This window comes from Crotalus tigris, unplaced genomic scaffold (genome assembly GCF_016545835.1).
Source record: "Crotalus tigris isolate CLP2741 ecotype Arizona unplaced genomic scaffold, ASM1654583v1 scf7180000019173.45859301935:6455823, whole genome shotgun sequence".
NCBI classification, from domain to species: Eukaryota; Metazoa; Chordata; class Lepidosauria; order Squamata; family Viperidae; genus Crotalus; species Crotalus tigris.
The window spans coordinates 1,428,388-1,450,947 of record NW_024097414.1 but is presented as its reverse complement, the minus strand read 5'-3'; the positions used below and the strand labels follow the sequence as shown (position 1 = coordinate 1,450,947).

At 43.1% G+C, this 22,560-nt stretch overlaps 1 protein-coding gene across 3 annotated transcripts in view; it reads left to right on the top strand.

Annotated features, from left to right (window-relative positions):
- Positions 1 to 19,193, top strand: part of SNX29 (sorting nexin 29) — a 109,384-nt gene extending 90,191 nt beyond the window's left edge. The window contains exons 21-23 of one of the 3 annotated variants that reach the window (XR_005558736.1): positions 1,420 to 1,480; positions 12,605 to 14,072; positions 18,844 to 19,193. Coding sequence is in view for 2 of the 3 variants with exons in the window: in XM_039360361.1 (XP_039216295.1) it covers positions 1,420 to 1,480; positions 12,605 to 12,727 (184 nt within the window). In the remaining variant the exon portion in view is untranslated. Of the gene's footprint in view, positions 1 to 1,419; positions 1,481 to 12,604; positions 14,504 to 18,843 lie in introns of those variants that run through there. The other 2 variants (XM_039360361.1, XM_039360363.1) reach the window with 2 other exon arrangements.
- The last annotated feature ends 3,367 nt before the right edge of the window (positions 19,194 to 22,560 follow it).

The window sequence follows — 22,560 nt, the reverse complement described above, 5'->3', positions numbered from 1 at the left end:
CAAAACTGCCAGCTCTCTTTTCCTTCCACATATGTTGATAGATCTCTATAGATACCCTGGTCAATGGTCAGTTAATTCAAAGAGCAATCAGACAGAAAGGGAGGGATGGGGAAGGAGGGAGGGAGGGAAGGAGGGAGGGAGGAAGCAAGGAAGGAAGGAAGGAAGGAAGGAAGGAAGGAAGGAAGGAAGGAAGGAAGGAAGGAAGGAAGGAAGGGAAGAAGGAAGGAAAAGGGAAGGAGGGAGGTGGAGGGAATTGAGGAAGGAAGGAAGGAAGGAGGGAGGAATGGAGGGAATTGAGGAAGGAAGAAGGAAGGAAAGGAAAGGAAGGAGGGAGATGGAGGGAATGAGGACGGAAGAAGGAAGGAAGGGGAGGGAGGGAGAGGGAGGTGGAGGGAGGGAGGAGGGGATTGAGGAAGGAAGGAAGGAAGGAAAGGAGGGAGGGAGGGAAGGAGCAAGGGAGGTGGAGGGGATGAAGGAAGGAAGAAGGAAGGAAGGGGAGGGAGGGAGGGAGAGAGGGAGGTGGACGGAGGGAGGGAGGTGGAGGGGATTGAGGAAGGAAGGAAGGAAGGAAGGAAGGAAGGAAGGAAGGAAGGAAGGAAGGAAGGAAGGAAGGAAGGAAGGAAGGAAATTTAACCATTCAAAGGCACGTAAAAGTTTGTTCGCCAGTCTAAGATGAATCACCAAACCATTTTTATTTTATCTTTCCCCGTTTTTACACCACCTTCTCCCAACACTCAAGGCAGCGTACAGAACAACGAAGTAACAGTGGAATGAAACCCATCCATCCCTAACTATAAAAAAAAAGACACATTACCCAGAAATGTGTCTGAAATAAAATTGCTAGCTTTCCAGTGCCCATGTAAAAAAACCAGGACACTAAAACGTCTTGCGAACTGTCAGATGGGTCAAGGCTGGGGACATTTCCGACGACGTCTTCTGTTGCTCTTGATTAGCTACTAAAAGTTTAAAAGGCAAAACAAAAACAAAAACAACTTTGGCTGCCCTGCTTGGGGGAAGCTGCTCCAGCCAAAATAGCAGGCAGGATTGGACCCAGATACTCCTCGATGTACAACCGTTCGTTTAGTGACCGTTCAAAGTTACAACGGCACTGAAAAAAGTCACTTTTTTTTAACGACCGTTTTTCACACTTACGACCCTCGCAGCCTCCGCATGGTCACACGTGATCCAAATTCAGACGCTGGGCAACCGACTCCTCTTGATGACCTTTGCAGTGTCCCGGGGGTGTCACGTGATCCCCTTTTGCGACCATCTGACACACAAAGTGCCCTGTGGGAAGCCAGATTCATTTAACGACTGTGTTTCTCACTTAACAACCGCGGCGATTTGCTTAACGACTGTGACCAGGAAGGTCGTAAAACGAGGCAAAACTCACTTCACAAATGTCTCCCTTCATGACAGAAACTTTGGGCCCAGCTGCGGTCGTAGGTTGAGGACTACCGGCGTTCCCACACAGATAGAGGTAATTGGAGATGGTTAAAGGCTTAAGATAGAATGCCAGCTTCTTCCACTCGTTTCAGTAAACCTTCGGAATGAATAAGCTCGGGGCAATATTTGTATTAGTTCCCTGACAGATGAAGTTATACACCTGTGGGAGTAAAAGATGCTCACAAAGGCAGAGGGCTGAAATTGGATTCCAAAAATATTCAGGGATGTTTAGAGCGGAGTTGAACACTTACAGTAGCAATTCTGGCCACCAAAGAAGGCTTCAACCATTTGCCGAGGACCCCACAGATCTAACCCTGAGCTACAAATATTCTCCTCTATCAATAATAACCAAGGATAGTTTTTAAAAGGTTGTGTTGGCATTGTGGAAGGAGCAGATCAGCATCTGTTTTAGTCACCACTATGTAAAAAAGATGTGGAGACTCTAGAAAGAGTACAGAGAAGAGCAACAAAGATGATTAGGGGACTGGAGGCTAAAACATACAAGGAACGGTTGCTGGAATTGGGTAGGTCTAGTTTAACAAAGAGAAGGACAAGGGGGGATATGATAGCAGTCTTCCAATAGATCAGGGGCTGCCCCAAAGAAGAGGGAGTCAAGCTATTCTCCAAAGCATCTGAAGGCAGGACAAGAAGCAACAGATGGAAACTCATCAAGGAGAGACGCAACCTAGAACTAAGGAGAAACTTCCTGACAGTGAGAACAATTAACCAGTGGAACAACCTGCCTCCAGAAGTTGTGAATGCTCCAACACTGGAAGGTTTTAAGAAGAGACGGGACAGCCATTTGTCTGAAATGGCATAGGGTTTCCTGCCTGAGCAGGGGGTTGGACTAGATGACCTCCAAGGTCCCTTCCAACTTTATTATTATTGTTGTTGTTGTTTTTGTTGTTGTTGTTTTGTCTAAGTAGCCCACTGCAAGAGCTAAGCCACCATGTACATTTTCAGCAGAGAACTCACCCCGAGTTTAGCATAAGTACAGAAATTGGTCTTTGGAACATTAACTGTTTTCCCTGGCTAACGTTTGCTAAGTCTAAAATAAAATAAGCCCAGTGTGTCTTTCTTCTTTAGGGTTAATTAGAAAGCTTATCCAGAGCCCATTAAAGTTATTGGAAATGCTATCCAAAACTTTAGAGAGCCCTTCAAGTGAACAGCAAAGCCGAGAATATTTAAGCGGGGGGGGGGGGAAACAGAACTACTATTACAGCAAATGAGTTCTTAGAGAATATGGGGGTTTTAATTATTATAAATGCTTTCTAAAATTGCAGAGTAACTTTATTAGCCGAGGCCTCGGATAACCTCGTTACCGTAAGATTTTCTGTGCCGTCAACGAGGAAGGCAGATTAATTTCTAGCAGAAGTGGCTTGCCACCGAACTTGCAAGCAAATTTTTGGAGCCAGGCAGCGGAGTGTGAGATTGGGGAGAATAATAAGAGCGCGGCCTCTAAATTCAGAAACGTCGAATAAACACGCCAGCCAAGAATAATTTTAACTCTGGCCGGGACGACGGAACGAGAAAAATTGGCACCGATAACGCAACTTCTACCTTTTTTTTTTCGCGCCGCGGAGATGTCAAATTTAGTTTTGAGAACTGCAGCAGACCTGGAGGCATCTGTTATTTTGGGGAAGGGAAAAAAAAAAGTCACAGTTAGAAATAGTCCCCTGGGGGGGGGGGAAAGCTCCTGAAGAAAACCTCCAGAATGCTGCTGGTGGCATTTTACTAAAAAAAGAGAAAAGAAAAAAAGAAAAAAAAAGGAGAGGGTGCGCGGAATTAATATGGATGCAAAATGAAATGTAATCTTGGCGTCTTGATTGCAAACGAGGTGTTTTTTTAATCGCTCGCGTGCCAAGATGTTTGGAATTGCCAGCGGTCGTGGCTATGCACGTGGTAGTCCTCAGTTTAAGATGCACACGTGCTCAGAGGAAGAACAAGTGAGATGGATGGTGCAGAAGGCTCTCCCATAGCTTGCAATATATTATTTTTCAAATTTTATTTATAATGCAGTTAAAAACAAACAAACGTTGGATTTAACGTGACATTCCAGTATATACATTCTTATCAGATTATTCCACTTTTTACAATCAATTCTTCATCTCTACATATGCATCTAAGTTTTATATACAATACTTGTTCTAAAATGACATATATTTCTATCTTAACATTCAACTTTTAATCCCGACCGTCCCCTTCACATTCCTCCAGTGGTAAAATTTATCCCAGGTTTCATAACAAACTGATCCACATTTGTCTTTTAATATCATTGTGAGCCTGTCCATACCTGCACATGCCTTAGCTTGCCATATTGAAGCTAAGTGGAGAATCTGCTTTCTGTGAAGTCAAAAAAGATGCCAAAGCTGAGCAGATGTCTCCACCTGCCTTTTACCTTCAGCTGGGAAAAGCAAGCTCTCTCCCCACTCCCTCCCTCCCTCTGGTCCTGATGGGTTGGGATTTCATCTCCAAAAGATCTCCAAAGCTGACATGATAATGCAAGCGGCAATGTGCGTGCGCTTAAATATAGTGACGCTCGGTTAGGAACTCTGTTTTCAGAACAAGGCCCTGAGTCCGTGCCATGAATAAATTTGGCTGCAAACGTTTGGCAGATTCTGAAGAAACAGGCTGTCAGTCATGAACTTTTAATGGACAAAGAGGAGGAAGAGGAGGAGGAGGAGGAGAAGGAGAAGTCCTATGGAGACTGTCTTCTCTTCGTTGCTTAGGACAGTGGTGGCGAACCTATGGCACGGGTGCCAGAGGTGGCACTCAGAGCCCTCTCTGTGGGCACGCGCGCCGTCGCCCCAGTTCCAGGCCTTCAGCTGGGTTTTATAAAACCTTTTCGCTTTAGGCCTCCGCCACCGTATACAAAAAAAAGATTCAATCAATCAGTCAATTTCAACTTCTCGCGGGAAAAAAAAAGATCTTGCAAAGTAGGAATTGATTGATTGAACTTTTTAATCCCACCCAGTCTGCCGTTACCACTGCAGCCACGCCCACCCAATGGGCCACATCCACCCAATGGGCCACACCCACCCAATGGGCCACACCCACCCAATGGGCCACACCCACCCAGCACCCGACAATGCATAAGTGGGTTTTAGGTTGCAATTTGGGCACTCAGTCTCTAAAAGGTTCGCCATCACTGGCTTAGGAGAACAAATGCAGTTCTTCTCTTTTCTTTTGAGTTTTAAAAAGAAAATTTTGACAGTCTCAGCTGTCAAAAACAGCAATAAAAAAAAATGGAAGCTCACAAGAAGGAGCTGCGGCCTCTTCATTCCAGTTCTGCAGGACCTTTGAACAAGGCGACCTTTTGTGTTCATGTTGGCCTTGAGAATCTATCAAACGTACTCATCACTGCCACCCTGCCGTCCATCTTAACAGAAAAGGAGACATTTTAGAAATATTAGAACAGAGTGGAAGGGACCTTGGAGGTCTTCTAGTCCAACCCTCTGCTGAAGTAGGAGTTTCTTCACCATTGCAGACAAATGGAGGCAAGCAGCTCTCCCTTCTCATACAGAAATTCCCTAATTGGGATCCCATTAGAAACAAGTAGCTTCTATAGTTAGATGAGAAGAATGCAGAATCGATTCTGCTTCGTCGCTCAAGTTCTAACCTTCATGGAAAGCTTTGTGTTGGGTAGATTAGATGAGTGTTGAAACCTCTTCCAAAAATGCTTTTGATTCTTGAAAAATGCATTAATGTGTTGGTGTGAAACCATAAAGATCTATTTCTTGTTTACAGAATCCATAACATTATCTGTCACCATAGAATAGAATAGAGTTGGAAGGGACCTTGGAGGTCTTCTAGTCCAGCCCCCTACTCAAGCAGGAGGACCTATACCATCTCAGACAAGTGACTGTCTAGCCTCTTCTTAGAAATCTCCAGTGATGGAGCGCCCACGATTTCTGGAGGCAAGCTGTCCCACTGGTTGATTGTCCTCCCTGTCAGGAAGTTTCTCCTTAATTCCAGGTTGCTTCTCTCCTTGATCAGTTTCCATCCATTGTTTCTTGTCCTGCCCTCTGATGCTTTGGAGACTAACGTGCCCCCTTCGTCTTTGTGGCAGACCCTCAAATACTGAGGTTGATGGAAAGTTGATTATCCTGGTATCATGCGGGATGACTTAAAAACCTCACGAGGTCTTGAATCACATTGTCAGAATCTTATCATCATACTTTTTATAAACTTTTGCTGTTTTGTTTTTTTTAAGGAGCAACTTTTCAAAAGTTGCCATTTCAACTGAAAAAAAACAACAAACCCACAAGTTTTGTAAAGAGAGAGAGAGAGAGCCGGAGAGAAGGAGAGAGAAATTGTGTCTCTGGGGATTGTTCTGCAGGAATATTCTGTTTATAATTAATTCAAGGTACACATCTGTCTTTGGGGTTTCTTCAAACCTTCTCCGGTTGTTGTGTCAACAATAATTTATAGGTGAAAAACCCCCAAAGCTCCTTTGCTCAGCGATTCTATTTGTGTGGAATAAAAAAGGTGCTTTTCCAGAGATGTATCTGAAAATTGCCTCCCTGTATCTCACTAGGGTTTTCTCTGCCATACAGCATACCAAGGACTATGGAGTTATGTATTGAGTTAAATAGCTCACTGCAATAATAATTTAGAGTCCTTTATACCCCTCTTGGATTTAAGGTTTACAAGTGGTTTTGGTTGCAGAGTTAGTGGGTTCCAAACTTTTGCAACCGTAGAAATTTTGCTTGGGAAACAAAGAGATGCAATCACATTGGTTCCAATTTACATTTCCAGCTTTGAAACACGGATAGAATTTCGAGTTTGATTTTTGTCAGATTGAAACACGGCGCTGTGGTTCTCCAGGATAATCAAACGCCCAGTGCCGTTTGCTGTTGACTATTTCATTCTTTATGCAATAAAAGAAACATCTTACACGAGTACCTATTCCGTAACAGAAATATTATTATTATTTTTTTAAAAAAATGGATATGAAAACGACCAATCTATTTGGAATGGGATGTCTGTGTTTTGTCTTGGGACATCTGCATTTTTGGAATATTTGAAAGCAAACCTCAATTGCAATGAGGAATGAAAAGATTTTGCATTCCGTGGAACTACTTTATCTTTTTATTCTTATTCTTATTTTTTTATTTTGGCTGGAACCACAAAAATGTTAACCAGCCACTTCAGTTTTTGATCGGCATGAGAACCAAATTCTGAGTCCGGTCCTGCAAAAATGCATTCCTGGTTTTCCTGCTACATTCCTTTTTGGCAGCTTAATTTAAAGGAGAGAAAATCTCTCTAGCTGTCATTTTTGTTCAGTAGCTGATACCTGGAATTCTTGCCCTTTCCATGAATTTTCTTTGCAAAACTCATTCTTCTTGAAGATAGCTTTTCTTTCTTTTTGCACGTTTCTTTTCCTGGTCTTAGCCATTAGTTGTGCTATCTGAGGACATCTGTTGCTTCTTCTCTTGCCTTCATATGCTTTGGAGAATAGGATGACACACAAACACACAAATAGAATAGAGCTGGAAGGGACTTTGGAGGTCTCCTAGTCCAACCCCCTGCTCAAGCAAGAGACCCTATCCCATTCCAGACAAATGGTTGTCCAGTCTCTTCTTAAAAACCTCCAGTGATGGAGCACCCACAACTTCTGAAGGCAGGTTGTTCCACTGGTTGATTGTTCTGTTGATGGGAAGTTTCTCCTTAGTTCTAGGTTGCTTCTCTCCTTGATGAGTTTCCATCCGTTGCTTCTTGTCCTGCCTTCAGGCGCTTTGGAGAATAGCTTGACTCCCTCTTCTTTGGGGCAGCCCCTGAGATATTGGAACACTGCTATCATGTCATCCCTAGTCCTTCTTTTCACTAGGCTAGACATACCCCAATTCCTGCAACCCTTCTATAAATATAAATAATATATATATAGAGAGAGAGCATCTGCACCCCAGTACAAAGACGAGATGACGCAGCAGTTAGAGTGCAGTACTGCAGGCCACTTTAGCTGACTGTGTTCAGCAGGTCAGCGGTTCAAATCTTACCGGCTCAAGGTTGACTCAGCCTTCCATCCTTCCAGGGTAGGTAAAATGAGGACCCAGATTGTTGGGGGCAATGTAAATACATTGCTTACTGGTGTGCACCGCTTAGAGAGTGCTTGCACTTAAAGCGGTATATAAGTCTCATAAATAAATAAATAAAGACGGCAAATTATCAGTGTGTTATAATAATTTTCTAGGAAGAACAATAATGCGTACGGAAGCCTTTGAGGCTCATTTCACAAGAGAGATTGGAATAACTTCTGCCTTAAGGTGAAGATGTGGTTTTGTACCAACTGTTGGTACAAAGAGGCTCTTTCTCCAAGAACATTTTGGGATCCAGATCACAAAAGCGCTGTGATGAAAATCATAGCCTTTTTTTTTTTTTTAACCGAGTACTTATTGAGAACAGCCAACGTTTGCAATCGCGTTTAAAAGTCTGCAAGTGGCCCAAAAAAATTCTTTACTTTCGGAAAAGCTTGAGATGGCAAGGATGGCAGTGATGGAAAATGGTGGTGGCAGATGTAATTAGGTCAGCTGTATTCATCCCTTCAGTTGCTGAAAAAAAAACCAACTATGGAAAGGGTTTTATTTTTAGGAGAAAGGAAGAAGCAAATACCTGGATTTCATCTCTGGTATAAACGCTGTTGTGCAAGTGAAATCACACCTGGAATGGCTTGGACTCACTTATAGTGAAATTGCATTTTTTTTTCCCTAAAGAAAATACTTACTATAGAATAATATTCTAAGACCTTACAGTGATATTCCACAGATAGAAATGTAAAGTGAGTGGTCCATTGCCTTAGTAATGGCGAAGAGAACATTCTCTTTAGCAACAAGCAGTTATTTAGATAGTTTGGTTGGGAGGAAGAAGGTCTAGATCAGGTGTCCCCAGTCCCTGATCTGTGGACCAGTACTGGGCTGTGGCCTGCCAGCAACCGGGCCGCACAAACAAGCAAAGCCCCATGCACCCTCCTATCCACGGAAAAACCTCTCTCCACGGAACCGGTCCCTGGTGCCCAAAAGGTTGGGGACCTCTGGTTTAGATGGCTCCACCCTCAAAGTTCTCAGAGTATCTCTTTCATGGTGCAAGGAGTTTGCAGAGACATCACCCTGCCAACAAAAGTGCGTATAGTCAAGGCTGTGGTTTTCCCAGTTGCAATGTATGGTTGTTTAAGTTGGACCATAAGAAAGGCGGAGTGCCAAAGAATGGAGGCCTTTGAACTCTGGTGCTGGAGAAGACTCCGGCGAGTCCCCTGGACTGCAAGGCAATCCAACCGGTCAGTCCTAGAGGAGATCAACCCTGACTGTTCTTTACAAGGCCAGATCCTGAAGTGGAAACTCAAGTACTTTGACCACCTAATGAGAAGGAAGGACTCACTGGAGAAGAGCCTGATGCTGGGAAAGATGGAGGGCAAGAGAAGAAGGGGATGACAGAGAATGAGGGGGCTGGATGGAGTCACTGAAGCAGTAGGCGTGAGTTTCAATGGACTCCAGAAGATGGTAGAGGATGGGAAGGCCTGGAGGAACGTTGCCCATGGGGTCGCGATGGGTCGGATACGACTTTGCAACTAACAACAACAACAACATGAGCAGAGGTGGGATCAGAAAGCACAGCCTCCCTGGACAGGGAGAAGAAAGTGCTGCAAGAGTTTTTTTGCCCCCACCTTTCCCGTGCGGCTGCTTATAAACTGGTCTTTGTTTTATTTTAAGTTTAGTCGCAGTTTGCTGACTTTTCACAGGCCATTACCTTTCCTGCTTGGCAAGCAGGCTGTGGTGGGAAACTGACAAGAGGTTGTGGGTGTGAAGCTTGACAGATTTCCCCCTCCGATTTCCTGGAGAAGCTGGGAAGTTGTGAGAGCTGATAGATAAAACACGGGGTCCCGCTTTTAACAACCTTTAAATGAATGTACGTGTTTTAACGCTTTTATCTTATTTTTTGCCCAGATAGCATTTTGTTTCCATGGAAGCAGATCTGGATATTGGCAGCTGAAAATACTGTTCGGGTCTAGTAACTCTTTTCTTGGGGAGAGTTTCTTTGGGCCAAGAGCTATTTAGGCCATCTCTTCCTAGTGTCAATGTTCAGTTCAATGGGAAATCAAGGGCTGTGTAGGAAATGATCAGGCTGAGCTGAAGGCAGAGTCAAACACATCATTAGTTTGGAATCTCTATTCCCCCATAAGAAACCAGCCCCCGTTAATTAATTATTAATAATAATAATAATACTGGGACTTCAGAATTCAAACAGACAAGCACCTGCAACATAACACCCCAGACTTAACAATTGTCGATAAGAAAGACAAAAAAGTCTGGATAGTGGACGTGGCAGTGCCTGGAGACAGCAGAATAGACGAGAAAGAACTGGAGAAGATAACAAGATACAAAGACCTACAAATAGAAATAGAAAGACTGTGGCAAAAGCAATCAAGGGTAGTACCAATAGTCATAGGCTCCTTGGGTGCAATCCCAAAACAACTGGAGCACCACTTGAACACCATTGGCATTGACAAATTCGCTATTAGTCAATTGCAAAAGGCGGCCTTACTAGGAACTGCTTCCATCCTGCGACGATATCTGTAATACCATCAAACATCCACATCTGCCTATCCCAGGTCCTGGGTAAGGACTCAATAGGTAGAGAAAATGCCAAATCCAGTCTGAACATCTGGCTGACTGTGCGATGATCCATAATAATAAAGTTGGAAGGGATCCTGGAGGTCATCTAGTCCAACTCCCTGCTCAGCGGAAACTTTATACGATTTCAGACAAATGGCTGTCCAGTCTCTTCTTCAAAACTTCCATTGTTGGAGCATTCCCAACTTCTGGAGGCAGGTTGTTCCCCTGGTTAATTGTTCTCACTGTCAGGAAATTTCTCCTTAGTTCCAGGTTGCTTCTCTCCTTGGTTAGTTTCCATCCGTTGCTTCTTCTTCTGCTTTCCTGTAACCATTCTTCATATGTTTTAACCTCCAGCTCCCTAAAGTGGAGAACGACACGGATTATCATGCTACAAACATATGTCCATTCTCCTGGAGAAACACTCTTGTTAGATATCCTGGAGATTCATTCAGTGTGGACCTGCATAGGATTGCCTGCCCTCCAAGCATAGCAGCAGCTGATGATGCCATTTTGTGACCATCCTCAATAAGAGGTTGGTAGAAATAATCAGGAAGAATCTACCCTACGTCAAAAGATTTGGTTCTGTGTCTTCTTTGCCCATCACTGGAATTCCAGCTTTCCGTCGTGTAGAAAGACCCATTTTGTGCGACGGAGAACTTTTCTCTCTCCTTCAGTATTAACTATTACTATTATTACTATTATTGTTATTTAATTAAAAAGAATTAAATGTTAGCTGTCTTCCAGGCATAGCCAAGGGCTTACTCTGTGGGTCAGTGTGAAATTTGTTTCTTGAATGTGCCAGCAGGAGGAGCTGCCGTATTGAAGAACAGCCCTGGGTGTTGTGCAAATAACTTCCCTTTCTGGACCTTAGATTTTTTTACTTCTCACTCTGTCCCTGCTTTTTGTTTGTTTGTTCTTTAACCCTAGAGTCTCTTGGCTAGGTAAAAGTGTCCTAGTTCATTGTGGCCCCGTCAAAATAGATTTGGGGCTAGCCTAGTCACTACAACATGACATCTCAGCCCTAGCTGTCTTGTTCAAGTGCCTCAATATTACCATCTCCTTTCCTTAATGCTTAGTCATATCTTCAGAAAGATCACATACATTTGGAAAAGAAGAAAGAAAGAAAGAAAGAAAGAAAGAAAGAAAGAAAAAGAAAGAAAGAAAGAGAGAAAGAGAAAGAGAGAAAGAAAAAAGAAAGAAAGAAAGAAAGAAAGAAAGAAAGAAAGAAAGAAAGAAAGAAAGAAAGAAAGAAAGAAAGAAAGAAAAAAGAAATAAATCTCTCAGTTTAGGAGAGTTTGAATCAGGATACAGGTCCTTGATTATCTGTTTATCTACTACTGATCTTTCCTGATCTGGACATTGGCTGCTAAAAATGTGTTGTGAACTTTGTTCCCTTCTTTAGTTTTGGATTGTATCTTTTTTAAAACAAATAGTATGTGGGGTCCTTGGTGCTCTCTGCGCTTGTTTTTTTGCAGACATTTCATGACCTAACTAGGTAACATCATCAGTGCTAGAAGGGAGTGGGGTTTGTGCAATGGAGGAGAAGAAGGAGCAGGAGGAGGAGGACTGTGGGGTCCTTGGTGCTCTCTGAGCTTGGATGTTTTCTTGCAGACATTTCATGACCCAACTAGATAACATCATCAGTGGTCCTTAGTTCCAGGTTGCTTCTCTCCTTGATGACTTTCCATCCATTGCTTCTTGTCCTGCCTTCAGGGGCTTTGGAGAATAGCTTGACTCCCTCTTCTTTGGGGCAGCCCCTGAGATACTGGAACACTGCTATCCTGTCCCCCCTCGTCCTTCTTTCATTAGACTAGACATTCCCAATTCCAGCAACTGTTCCTTATATGTTTTAGCTTCCAATCCTCTAATCATTTTTGTTCCTCTTCTCTGTACTCTTGTGATTCTATGATCTATGATGGAAAAAGAGGCTGGTTTTATTGTTTTTTTTCCCCAGGTTCTTTCTTCTCTGGGGGGGGGGGGCAGCGTGTCAAGAGTGAAAACTTGGCAGCTACATGCCTTATTGTGTTCATCTGGTCATTAGAGTAAGGGGGGATTGGGAGGGGTGGCTTCAGATCAGTTAGTTAGAGAAACAAAACCTCTCCAGTTGTGCAGATGTTTCTTGAAACACAGAAGTATGGAAATTTGTCGAGGACATTCTAACCGTGGAGAAGAAGATAGCAGAAGGTTCTCCAAACAACGAGAAGGTGTTTACATGAACGACATGGACATCTGGGAGGCTTGGCTGGGAACGCCATTGTTATATGCTTTGGTTAGACATCTTGGGATTTTAGAGTTAGTTTTCCTTCACCTATGCCAGGGGTGGGGAACCTTGGCTCTTTTATGACTTGTGGACTTCTGGGAGTTGAAGTCCACAAGTCATAAAAGAGTCAAGGTTCCCCACCCCTGGCCTATACCTTGTCATGTATTCCATTAATAGTAAGATCTTCAGATATGAAGGAAAGCTTGGGCTTTATTTGGATATTCAAGCTGGAGGTTGACAGCACCATCTTGAATGTTTGTGCTCATAACTTATCTCTTTCCACTTTTAGGGACTTCCAGCCTGCAGGAGAATCGGCCACCAAAACCAGTTACCGGCGAGCCACCCCCCACTTCTCAAGGCTGTCTCGGAACCACACCAGGGAACCCCGCAATCCGGAACCTCAAAGTGGTGACCTTTGACCTGTGACCCCTGCAAGGACCTCGTCATGTAGGCAGCCGTTGAGTTTGCCCTGAGGATCCAAGTCTGTGTGAGGCGACAAGAAGCAGCCAACAACGGGATGGAAGCGATCCTCCGAAAAAATACCGCCCTGTTGAAAGGCTCCATTGCCCAATTGGAAAAGCCACCTTCAGAGTCGCAGCCCTTTCCCAAAACAGGGTGGGCTCTCTTTTGCCCTAGGGCAGTGTTTTCTGCTCTTAAGTTGTGTGAACTGCAACTCCCAGAATTCCCCAGCCAGCCATTCCTCGTGCAGATTGGGGTACTCTGGGAGTTGAAGTCCACCCATTTTAAAATTCTCGAGCTGGAGAAATGCAGCGAGAGAGGGAGGGAGAAAAAAGGAAGGGTGGAAAGAAACGAAGGAAGGAAAAGAAGAAAAAGAAAGAAAGAAAGAAAGAAAGAAAGAAAGAAAGAAAGAAAGAAAGAAAGAAAGAAACTTTCCATTTTCTTTGATTAATCCCATAAGCACCATGGCTTCATTTTCATCTGTGAGAGTTTTTATACATCTTACGATGGTGATACAGTTTCCTTTGGAACCAGAATGGTTCTCTTCGCCTTCCAGATTCCTCAGAATGACATTTCCCATAACTGCACCTATAGTGAGCATTATCGAGCTATTTATTTTAAGCCCTCCCCCCCCCACTATCCTTTATTTTTGCTCTCTTTTTTTCTCCCACGTTGGAGCAGTAAGAAGCAACAGGGAGATGGTTTTCATGTTTCTCTGCCATTCATCTCCGATCTTGTCAGGCCAAAACCACCGATTCATTGATGAATCATCTTTGCTTTGATGTTGAGGCCGTTTGACATTCATCATTCTTTTGAAGTGGAATTATTAACGATGAGCCGGGCGGGGGGGGGGGGGCGGGAAAAAGCTTCCCGAGCAGAAACTTTCCACCTGTTTGCCTGAACTTCCACTATTGATTTTTGGGGGGAGCATGTTGACAAAAGGCCTCTCTCAGCATCAAAATAAGTGGACCGCTTCAGGCTGTTCTTTTCATCCTCTTAAAAAAAAGAAAGAAGGGAATGGAAATCAGCTTGGCAAAGCCTTCAAAAATGAAACAACCGGGGCTCGTCCCCATTAACTGAAAGGTTTTCTCGTAAAAATGACTCAAGGGGTCCAAACAGAAGCGATGGGACAGCTGAAGGGGAAAACGGAGCCCAGTTCACTCAGAACACCCTACGCTTGCCTGGGCTGTCAATCATAACTCAGCTCTTCTTCAAGACCCTTCTCTCAACGCTCAGCAAGGATGGTGCCTACCCTTCCTTGAAAGAGCATCCACGTCTCCCGTCAATATTTAAATAGGGTACACCTCTATTTTATTCTATTAAACTCCCTATAATGGGCTGACCCTCCCCTTGTTGAATATCAAAGCAGTTTCCCAGAAAAGCATTTGCACGCAGATAGTTTTTTTGCACTCTCTCTGTTTCCAAATAACGGACGGATTCATGAACGGTTGAGCAAGCTGGTAGTTAGCTCAAAAGAGCATGGAGTAATCAACTTTTGGGGAGTTACATCTGTCTGAATTAGCACAAATCAGCGAGACTAAGTGTGAATAACAGACCACGAGGAACTGGGTGGGATTCCTGCCCAGGGTTGATTGCGCTGGCCTTGTGGACAATCTCCCAAGTTTTGGGGGCAGCCACATTGCAGCTGAAATCAAGATGAGATGGATTCTAGGTGCTCGGCAATGACTCGTTTTGAGCTTGGCTGAATAATGAAAATGTTATCTTTGCATTCTTATTCCCCTTCTTATTTTTTTCCCAATGGTAAGACCTGGCAGATCTTTTGATCAACAGTCTCCGCCAAGGACTTTTGCTTCCTCAAAGCCTACCTAGATCAAAGGCAATTGGAGAAAGCAGTCACAGGAGCCAGCCAAAATTTGACTCAGGAACATAGAAGGAGGTTACTTTGAAGGCGCAAGGCTATCAAGGCTATCTCTTTTTTTAAAGAAAAGAAAAATATGACCAATGAGGCATTAGCAGAAATCGCATTAAGAGATGGTATTCTGTTAGGACTTGCATGCCAAGAATGAGGAATGGGAAAACTGCTAAGGGGGGGGGGGGAATCACCTGCTCCCAAGCCATCAAATCTGCATTTTTTAGCTCCTTGGAAGTTCCTAGCTTTCCATTTTTTGAGGGCTGGACGGGCAAGAGATTATATGTCTTCTTCTAACCAGGCAGGGCTGTGGACAGGGATTGATACAATAGAGGAGGGATTTCGTAGCGTGCCTAGAGTGGTTTTGCTGCTTAGAAATAAGTGGCTTTTTCATATAATTCTCATGGCCAAAGCATGCCATTGTGTTGTGCGAATTCAAGCTTTGGGGCCCGTCTCGTTGATTACAGCTGGACTTAAGCCGTGGAGAGATCAAGCTTCATGAGAATTCAAGGCACATGAGTGCAAATGCAATGTATATTTCATTTCTATCCCTCTGTTCTGAAACGCATCTCAAAACCAGTGTTTCTCAAGTTGAAAAGGTATGGACTTCCATTCTCAGATTCCTCCCCCCCCCCCGCCAGCTAAATTCACGAGGGAATTCTGGGAACTGAAGTCCACATCTCTTCAAGTTGCTAAAGTTGAGAAAGACTAGAGTACTCTAAAATAAGACAGCCACAGCCTGGTTGTCTATCTAATTTTCTTTAATGAGTGGCAAAGAGCTAAGTCGGGGTAGGCAACCTGGGCTCTTTTATGACTTGTGGACTTCAATTCCCAGAATTCCTGAGCCAGCCATGCTGAGGGGAAAGAGAGGTTTCCAAGCTGAGCCAGGCTGGCTCAGGAATTCTGGGAGTCGAAGTCCATGAGTCATGAGGGGGCCATAGTTCCCCCATGCTGGCTCAGGAATTCTGAGAGTTGAAGTCCATGAGTCATAAAAGAGGAGCCAAGGTTGCCTACCCCTGAGCTAGGTAAAGGTGAAAAAAAAAATACAAAGGAAAAAATAGCTTCTTTTGGGGAAGCGAGAAATGAATCTTCTTCTCAACCTCCAAATCGTAGCCAGAATATATATATTTTTTATCACTTCCTCTTCTTCTAACTAGGTATCTGGTGCGCCCTGCATAAGGACTTTCAGCACACTTATTCAACTCAGCTCCTCATTCCTGGAAACATTCTAAATTTGTCTCAAGCCACATAATAAAAACCATTGTGCGGGCTTAACAAATCACACCTCATTGGAGAAGATTAGTACTTTCCTAAGCCTCTCCTATTGCACAATGGCAGTCAACGCCCTTGTCTTGCTTTTCAAAAGAGTCTGCTGGTTGTAAAAACACACTGATGGAGTTTAATGTGGCCAGCGGTCAAGAGATAAGACACCCTGGCAATAAATTTAAAAGTTGACTGGCAGAGCAAACCTGTGTGCATAAAGGTTCAGCTTGGGGCCCTGACATGCATACTTCATCATATAGGAAGAGATGTTTAGTTGTTAGCTGTCAAATGAAATGAATAGGAGGCTATTAAAAGGCAGTGTTGACTGGACCGCTCACAGAAGCAATAATGAATGAGATTTGGACTGTGCAAACATCTCAGTCAGTAATGAGAAATTACTTGTCGAGTCATATTAATGAGGACGGAAACGGTTACCTGCTTGGAGAAATTTCAAGTCTGGAAAAATGGGGTCAGAGCTAGACACAGGGGTGTGAGAATGTGCCTCGGAGGAAGAAAAGATGGGAGTCATCCCACTTCTTGCTTACTCTTCCGCTTGACCTTCCCAAACTGAATGCCTTCCGATATAGTAGCCATATAGTAGTCGTGGCTGGCTAGGAATTGGAGGACCCTGTTTCTAGCTTGGTTCCCGATGGAGATGCTAAATTGTCTCTTGTCCTTAAGTGGAAACTCTTCTTCACTTCCATTGCTCAGTTGAGTTTGTTCCTTGGCAACACTGATGGGAAGAGAATCCTTTTCCGTATTTGAAGCTTACAGAGAACCGAGGCATAACTTTTCCCCCCCAAAAAAGAGATTAATAGAATTAAGAACATCCGTTCCTTGAATTGTCCCAAGGATCAGTGTTGTGAAAGGAGATAGACCTGTGGTTCTGAACACTTAAAGCCATGCAGTAGAGAACATGGATCCTCTGATGATGTTCTAGATGAGGCGGGCGGTCTCCAAACTTGGCAACTTTTAAGACCTGTGGACTTCAACTGTCAGAAATTCCCCAGCCAGCTGAGGAATTCTAGGAATTGAGATCCACAGGGCCATAGGATCTGAAAGATGAAATGGGATTGATTGTGGCACAGTTGTTCACCCAGCTGGTTTTTGCACCCTCCCTGTTCCTTTTCTCTGTCAGGAATATTGACCGGTCCCAACAGTGGCTTAAAATTGCAGTTTTGGCTCTTACGTTTTTGTGCAGGCTGTCTCCAAATTGATTTCAGTCTTCAGCTGCTTCAGGAGAATGGTGTGCAACGCGTTGCTCCAAGCTTGATGGAGCTCAAGAGCTGATGCTATTTGAACAGCTCTTGCCCTAGCAGGCCAGGAGGGCTCCAGCCTCAAAGGAGAACTCTTCATGAGTAAGCTGGTTTTACTGGTTTCTGGAAGTTTGCCTTGACCCTAGTGATTTAGTTTTGGAAATCTCCACTCTCTTGTTTCTGGGTGGTTTGTGGTTTTCTGCCTCTCGGCAGGGTGTTGAATCTGGATGCCTCCTCCCCCCTCCCCTCCTATTTGCTCAGTCTCTGTGACTGTTTCTGCTAGACCAATAACGTCATCATGGATAACTTGCTGCATGTTAAAACCGATCCATACGTTCAAGTTTTAAAAAATGTGTTTGATGTTTTTATACTTAATCCATCCTTACATGGGGAAAAGTTCTGAGAAATATTTTGCTCCATTTCTCTCCTGGGATTCCCTTCCCTTCCTCATCCCTGGGATTCCCTTCCATTCCTCATTCTTCCTCCCTCTCCTTCCTCCCCCCTTCCCTTCCTCCTCCCTTCTCTTCCCTTCCCTTCCTTATCTCTTCTCTTCCTTTCCCTTCCCTTTCCCCATCCCTTCTCTTCTCTTCTTTTCCCTTCCCCATCCCTTCCTCATCCCCTTCATTCCTTCTCTTCATCCCTTCTCTTCTCTCTTCTCTTCTCTGCTCTGCTCTGCTCTACTCTTCTCTTCTCTTCCCTTCCCCTTCCCCATCCCTTCCTCATCCCTTCCTTTTCTCATCCCTTCCCTTCCTCATCCCTTCTCTTCCTTTCTCTTCCCTTTCCCTTTCCCTTCCCCATCTCTTCCTCATCCCTTCCCTTCTTCATCCCTTCTCTTTTCCCTTTCCCTTTCTCATCCCTTACCTTCCTTTTCCGTTCCCCATCCCTTCCTTTCCCTTCCCTTCATCATCCTTTCCCTTCCCTAATATTGACTGAATCATTCTCCATGAAGCTTCGGAAGGAAAAAACAGCCTTACCTTATTTGCATAAAGTTGCTCTACAATGGCTTAAGATGGCTCTTAAATCTAATGAAATGATGGAAAATAGAACATTCCTACTTTGCAACTCCTATCCTCGTTTGTAATATGCCCTATCCTGAAGTAATACTTTTATACCTGGGACTAGGCAAAGGATGAGCAGTATATTGGTGTTTTTGATCTGTTCAGGTTTGAGCGTAAAGAAAAAAAAAGGTATTAATTCTGATATATGTATATAATGTAGCCAAAACCGCTTCTATTAATATAAGTATTATTTTAACCCATGATCTGTTACATAATTCTAAACCTTATGTATATATAATTTTCTAAAAAAAGAAAAAACCCACTTCCCTTGTATTAATATTTCTTTTGGAAAGAAAAGTGCTGTGTGGCCATTTTGTTATAACCTGGCTAAAAAGGCTAGTTTGCAATGGATGAAATAAATGACATTTTGTATATTTAAAAGCTTTTTATCATATGGCCAGCTTGATTAAGTATTCTGGATTGTACTGACTTTTAAGAATTTAAATTTTTAGAAGCAAAATATTTATGACGGTTTGCAGTATCCTGAGGTCACATAATCACCTTTTGCAATCTTCTGACAAGAAAAGTCAGTTGGGAAGGCAGATTCACTAAATTTTTTTTCCGGGAGGCATGATGAGTATCAAAAATGATGAGTACCAAACTTTTTTTTTTTCCTCTTAAGGAATCATGTCGTGAGTCACATGGCAGCCAACACTGACAAGTTCTAGCTTGTGCATTGAGTACCAAACAAAGGATGAGCACTTGGGACAACGTTTTCATGTCAAAATCAAAGCAGTTGAGTACCGAGGTACCACTGTGTATTGAATGTGAAACGGAAGTTGTGGATGCTCCAACCCTGGAGATTTTTTAAAGAAGAGATTGGACGACCATTTGTCTGACATGCTATTTCAGACTCTCCTGCTTGAGCAGGGGGTTGGACTAGAAGACCTCTAAGCTCCCTGTGATTTCTCTTATTCTGTTATATTGGGGGAAGCGAAGAATAATAGGACAATAAAACAATCTGTACTTTAAGAATCTGTGATTCTGTTATTCTGGCTTAACCTATTCTCTAAAGCACCAGAGGGCAGGACAAGAAACAACGGATGGAAAATAATCAAGGAGAGAAGCAACCTAGAACCAAGGAGAAATTTCCTGACAGTTGGAACAATTAACCAACGAAACGATTTGGGTGCTCCATCAATTGAGGTTTTTAAAGAAGAGACTGGATGACCATTTGTCTGGAATGGTATGGGGTTTCCTGCTTGAGCAGGAGTTGGACTAGATGACCTCCAAGGTCCCTTCCAACTCGGTTATTCTGTTATTCTATTATTCTTCCCACTCCTCCTCTTAAACTGCTTCCAGAACCTAGCATTTCATAATGGCACATATCAGTGAAATGATAGATAGGCTGACATTTATATTTCATTATTGTACCCATATAATAATACATAAAGCATATTGTCACATACACACACGCGACAATAAATAAAACTAATTTGGGAGAGTCAAGTGAATAGGTTAGAAGACTACACAACCGAGCTGAAACCTATTGGATTTTTCTCCATCTTGCTACTATGGAAAACAGTGAATAACGAATCTGAAGCAAGCGACAATTTGCTCCCATTCCTGTAAGCCATTTGTAAAATAGAAAGGGGGGGGGGAACCCCAGAACTAAATGCCAGAAATGTAAAAGGCAACAATCCACTTAGCTGCCTTTAACATGTCAGGATGCAACACAAAGGTGACAAAAATTTAATGCAAATCAAGAGAGGGAATTAGCACGTGTGTTTGTTTGTGTGTGTGTGTGTTCGTGAGAGAGCTTTTTAAAACAAACGAAATACAAATAATAAAGCGGTAAGGGTGTTTAAAAAAACCCCATATATATATATTAAATTCATCTTCCAAAATTATGCAAATATTAAGGAATCCCAGGGTCTGAAGTATCGCCAGTAAAAAGCAAGCAATACTTAACGTGAAAGTATACTATACCAGGCAAGAAAATGGAATTGCCAAGAGGAATTGAATTGTTCTTCTTGAAAATATTCTTTAGCTGTTCCTTTGTCAAGTTGGGCGTAGATTTCCTTTTTTTTTTTTTTTTTTTTGCCTGTGCATCAGTATTGGCTTGGCTGCTAGAGATGATGGAAGTTGTCCCAAAATCCTTGAAGGTCTTTTGAGTGAATGCAGGATCCCAGCCTTGGGAAAGGAGAGAGCAAAACTCTGAAAGTGAAATAAAACGATACAGAAGGGGGCCAAATCCCTGCACTAACTTTGCAGAACGTCTCATTAGATATGTTGTTTTATTGTCCTATTATTTTTCCCTTCCCCCAATATAACAGAATCACAGAGTTGGAAGGGACCTTGGAGGTCATCTAGTCCAACCCCCTGCTCAGGCAGGAATCCCTACACCATTTCAGACAAATGGCTGTCCGGTCTCTTCTTAAAAACCTCCAGTTTTGGAGCATTCACCACTTCTGGAGGCAGGTGGTTCCACTGGTGAATTGTTCAAACTGTCAGGAAGTTTCTCCTTAGTTCTAGGTTGACTCTCTCCTTCATCAGTGAAAAGTGATCTACCACATTATCTCCTATTTTAAACCTAATGGTAAAGGTATCAAATTGTTGCGTTAAACTATTTCTCTTTTTTTTAACTGTACTCTTTTATTATAAGGGCTGGTCAAGGAACGTAATAAAGGTATTTAACTTGATTTGATAAGGAAGCATATCAATCAAGCAGGAAGAGTACTGAGCTACAGGCCGTCTCGGCGATTTTTGAGAGGCACCTAGTTGGGGAAACAGGTAAGTTTTCTACCAAATCCAAGGATGGATGTGATATTAGCTAGAACAGTGGTTCTCAATCTTTTTAATGCCGCGACCCCCAACCGGTCGTAAGTCAAGGACTACTCAACCGGTCGTAAGTCGAGGACTACTCAACTGGTGCAGCACCATTTGCAGAATGGGACTTTTGGCAGGCTCAGCAGGGCAGAGACAGCCTGGACAATTCCTATTGGCTTTTGAAAGCCAATAGAATTAGACTCTATTCAAGAGAGTCTTTCTATTGGCTTTCAAAAGCCAATAGAATAAAAGGGAGTAGCACAGCTAAGGAAAAGGGGGGAAAAAATGGCGGACTGCGTTGTTTGGCGACCCCCGTGAAATGGTCGTTCGACCCCAAATGGAGTCCCGACCCACAGGTTGAGAACCACTGAGCTAGAAGGAATGAGATTTACCTCTTTTAATAATAACAACCATAATATGGAAGAAGAGTGAGCAATCTCAGGATTCCTGACTTTTCAGACCTTCGCTTGATTCCTCTTTAACTAGAAACAAACTCAGCTTGTCTATGTATAATAATCTCTCTTGCAAACAAGAATGAAGAATAAACCCAACAGTTGGCTTGAATCGTGAGATGGGCAGCAAATAAATTTGAAAAATAAATAAAAATAAAGACAGGGTTTTTTTTATCCATTGTTAATGAAAAAGACACGTATGTGCTTATACATCGCTGTTCCTGTCTCACACACTGTAGTTCTTACATTTAGAGATTAGGGAGCACTCATGATCTTGAACTCTTGAATATTTACACCATATTAAGCGAGGCGCGACAGCCTCTCTATCAAGATTGCTATCGCTGTTTGCTTATTACACAATTGAGGACAAAGCAAGCAGAGAATTTTAATACCTTACTAGGGAGGTTTTCTGCCTGAGACTCAGGCAAGTGAGCTGGAAGGGAAAGCCGCTTCTAAAAAGTGAGCTTTCCACCTCCTCAGAGAATGGGGAATAACTGATCAATGACCTTGTTAACCGCAAAGTGTCCAGTGTGTTCCAGAAACTTGACAACCTTCCAAATACACTTGGCAACCCTGTCACTGATGAAATTTACCCCCTGCCTTTATTTCTGGAGGTAATGTGAACGAACAGGCATTGCATACGGTCAAAATGCAATCAAAAGCTGTGAATATAAAATCGGATGTTTCTATTCCCCCCCCCCCCCCGGGCTGCCCATTCATCTATTCAGCAATGGATTAATTGTGGTGTTGCTGTTTGCATTCCTGGAGGGAGGACACAATGCTTTTCTGGTGGGAAGAAAGCAGCATTTCTTCTTTTTGGGTGAAAAGGGGGCAATGAGTTTCTTGATTAGCAGAAAGATGTAGGTGAATGAGTTGCAGAACCTGGGGGGGATGGAGTCAAAAGAGGGTTCAGCCTAGAATCCCTACATAACCACAAGCAAACTTAAGTCCACCTCCCTTGAATTTCATTGATCTTTATTTAATTCCAAGCAGGTGCTAACCGTTAGGTGAGAATGTTCCTGTGCATAAGCATGAATAGCAATAACTCAGTTTAGTTGGACCTTTATGTGTGAACCTGATCTTTCCTACCTGACAAAGAGGACAATAGGGCAGTGAGT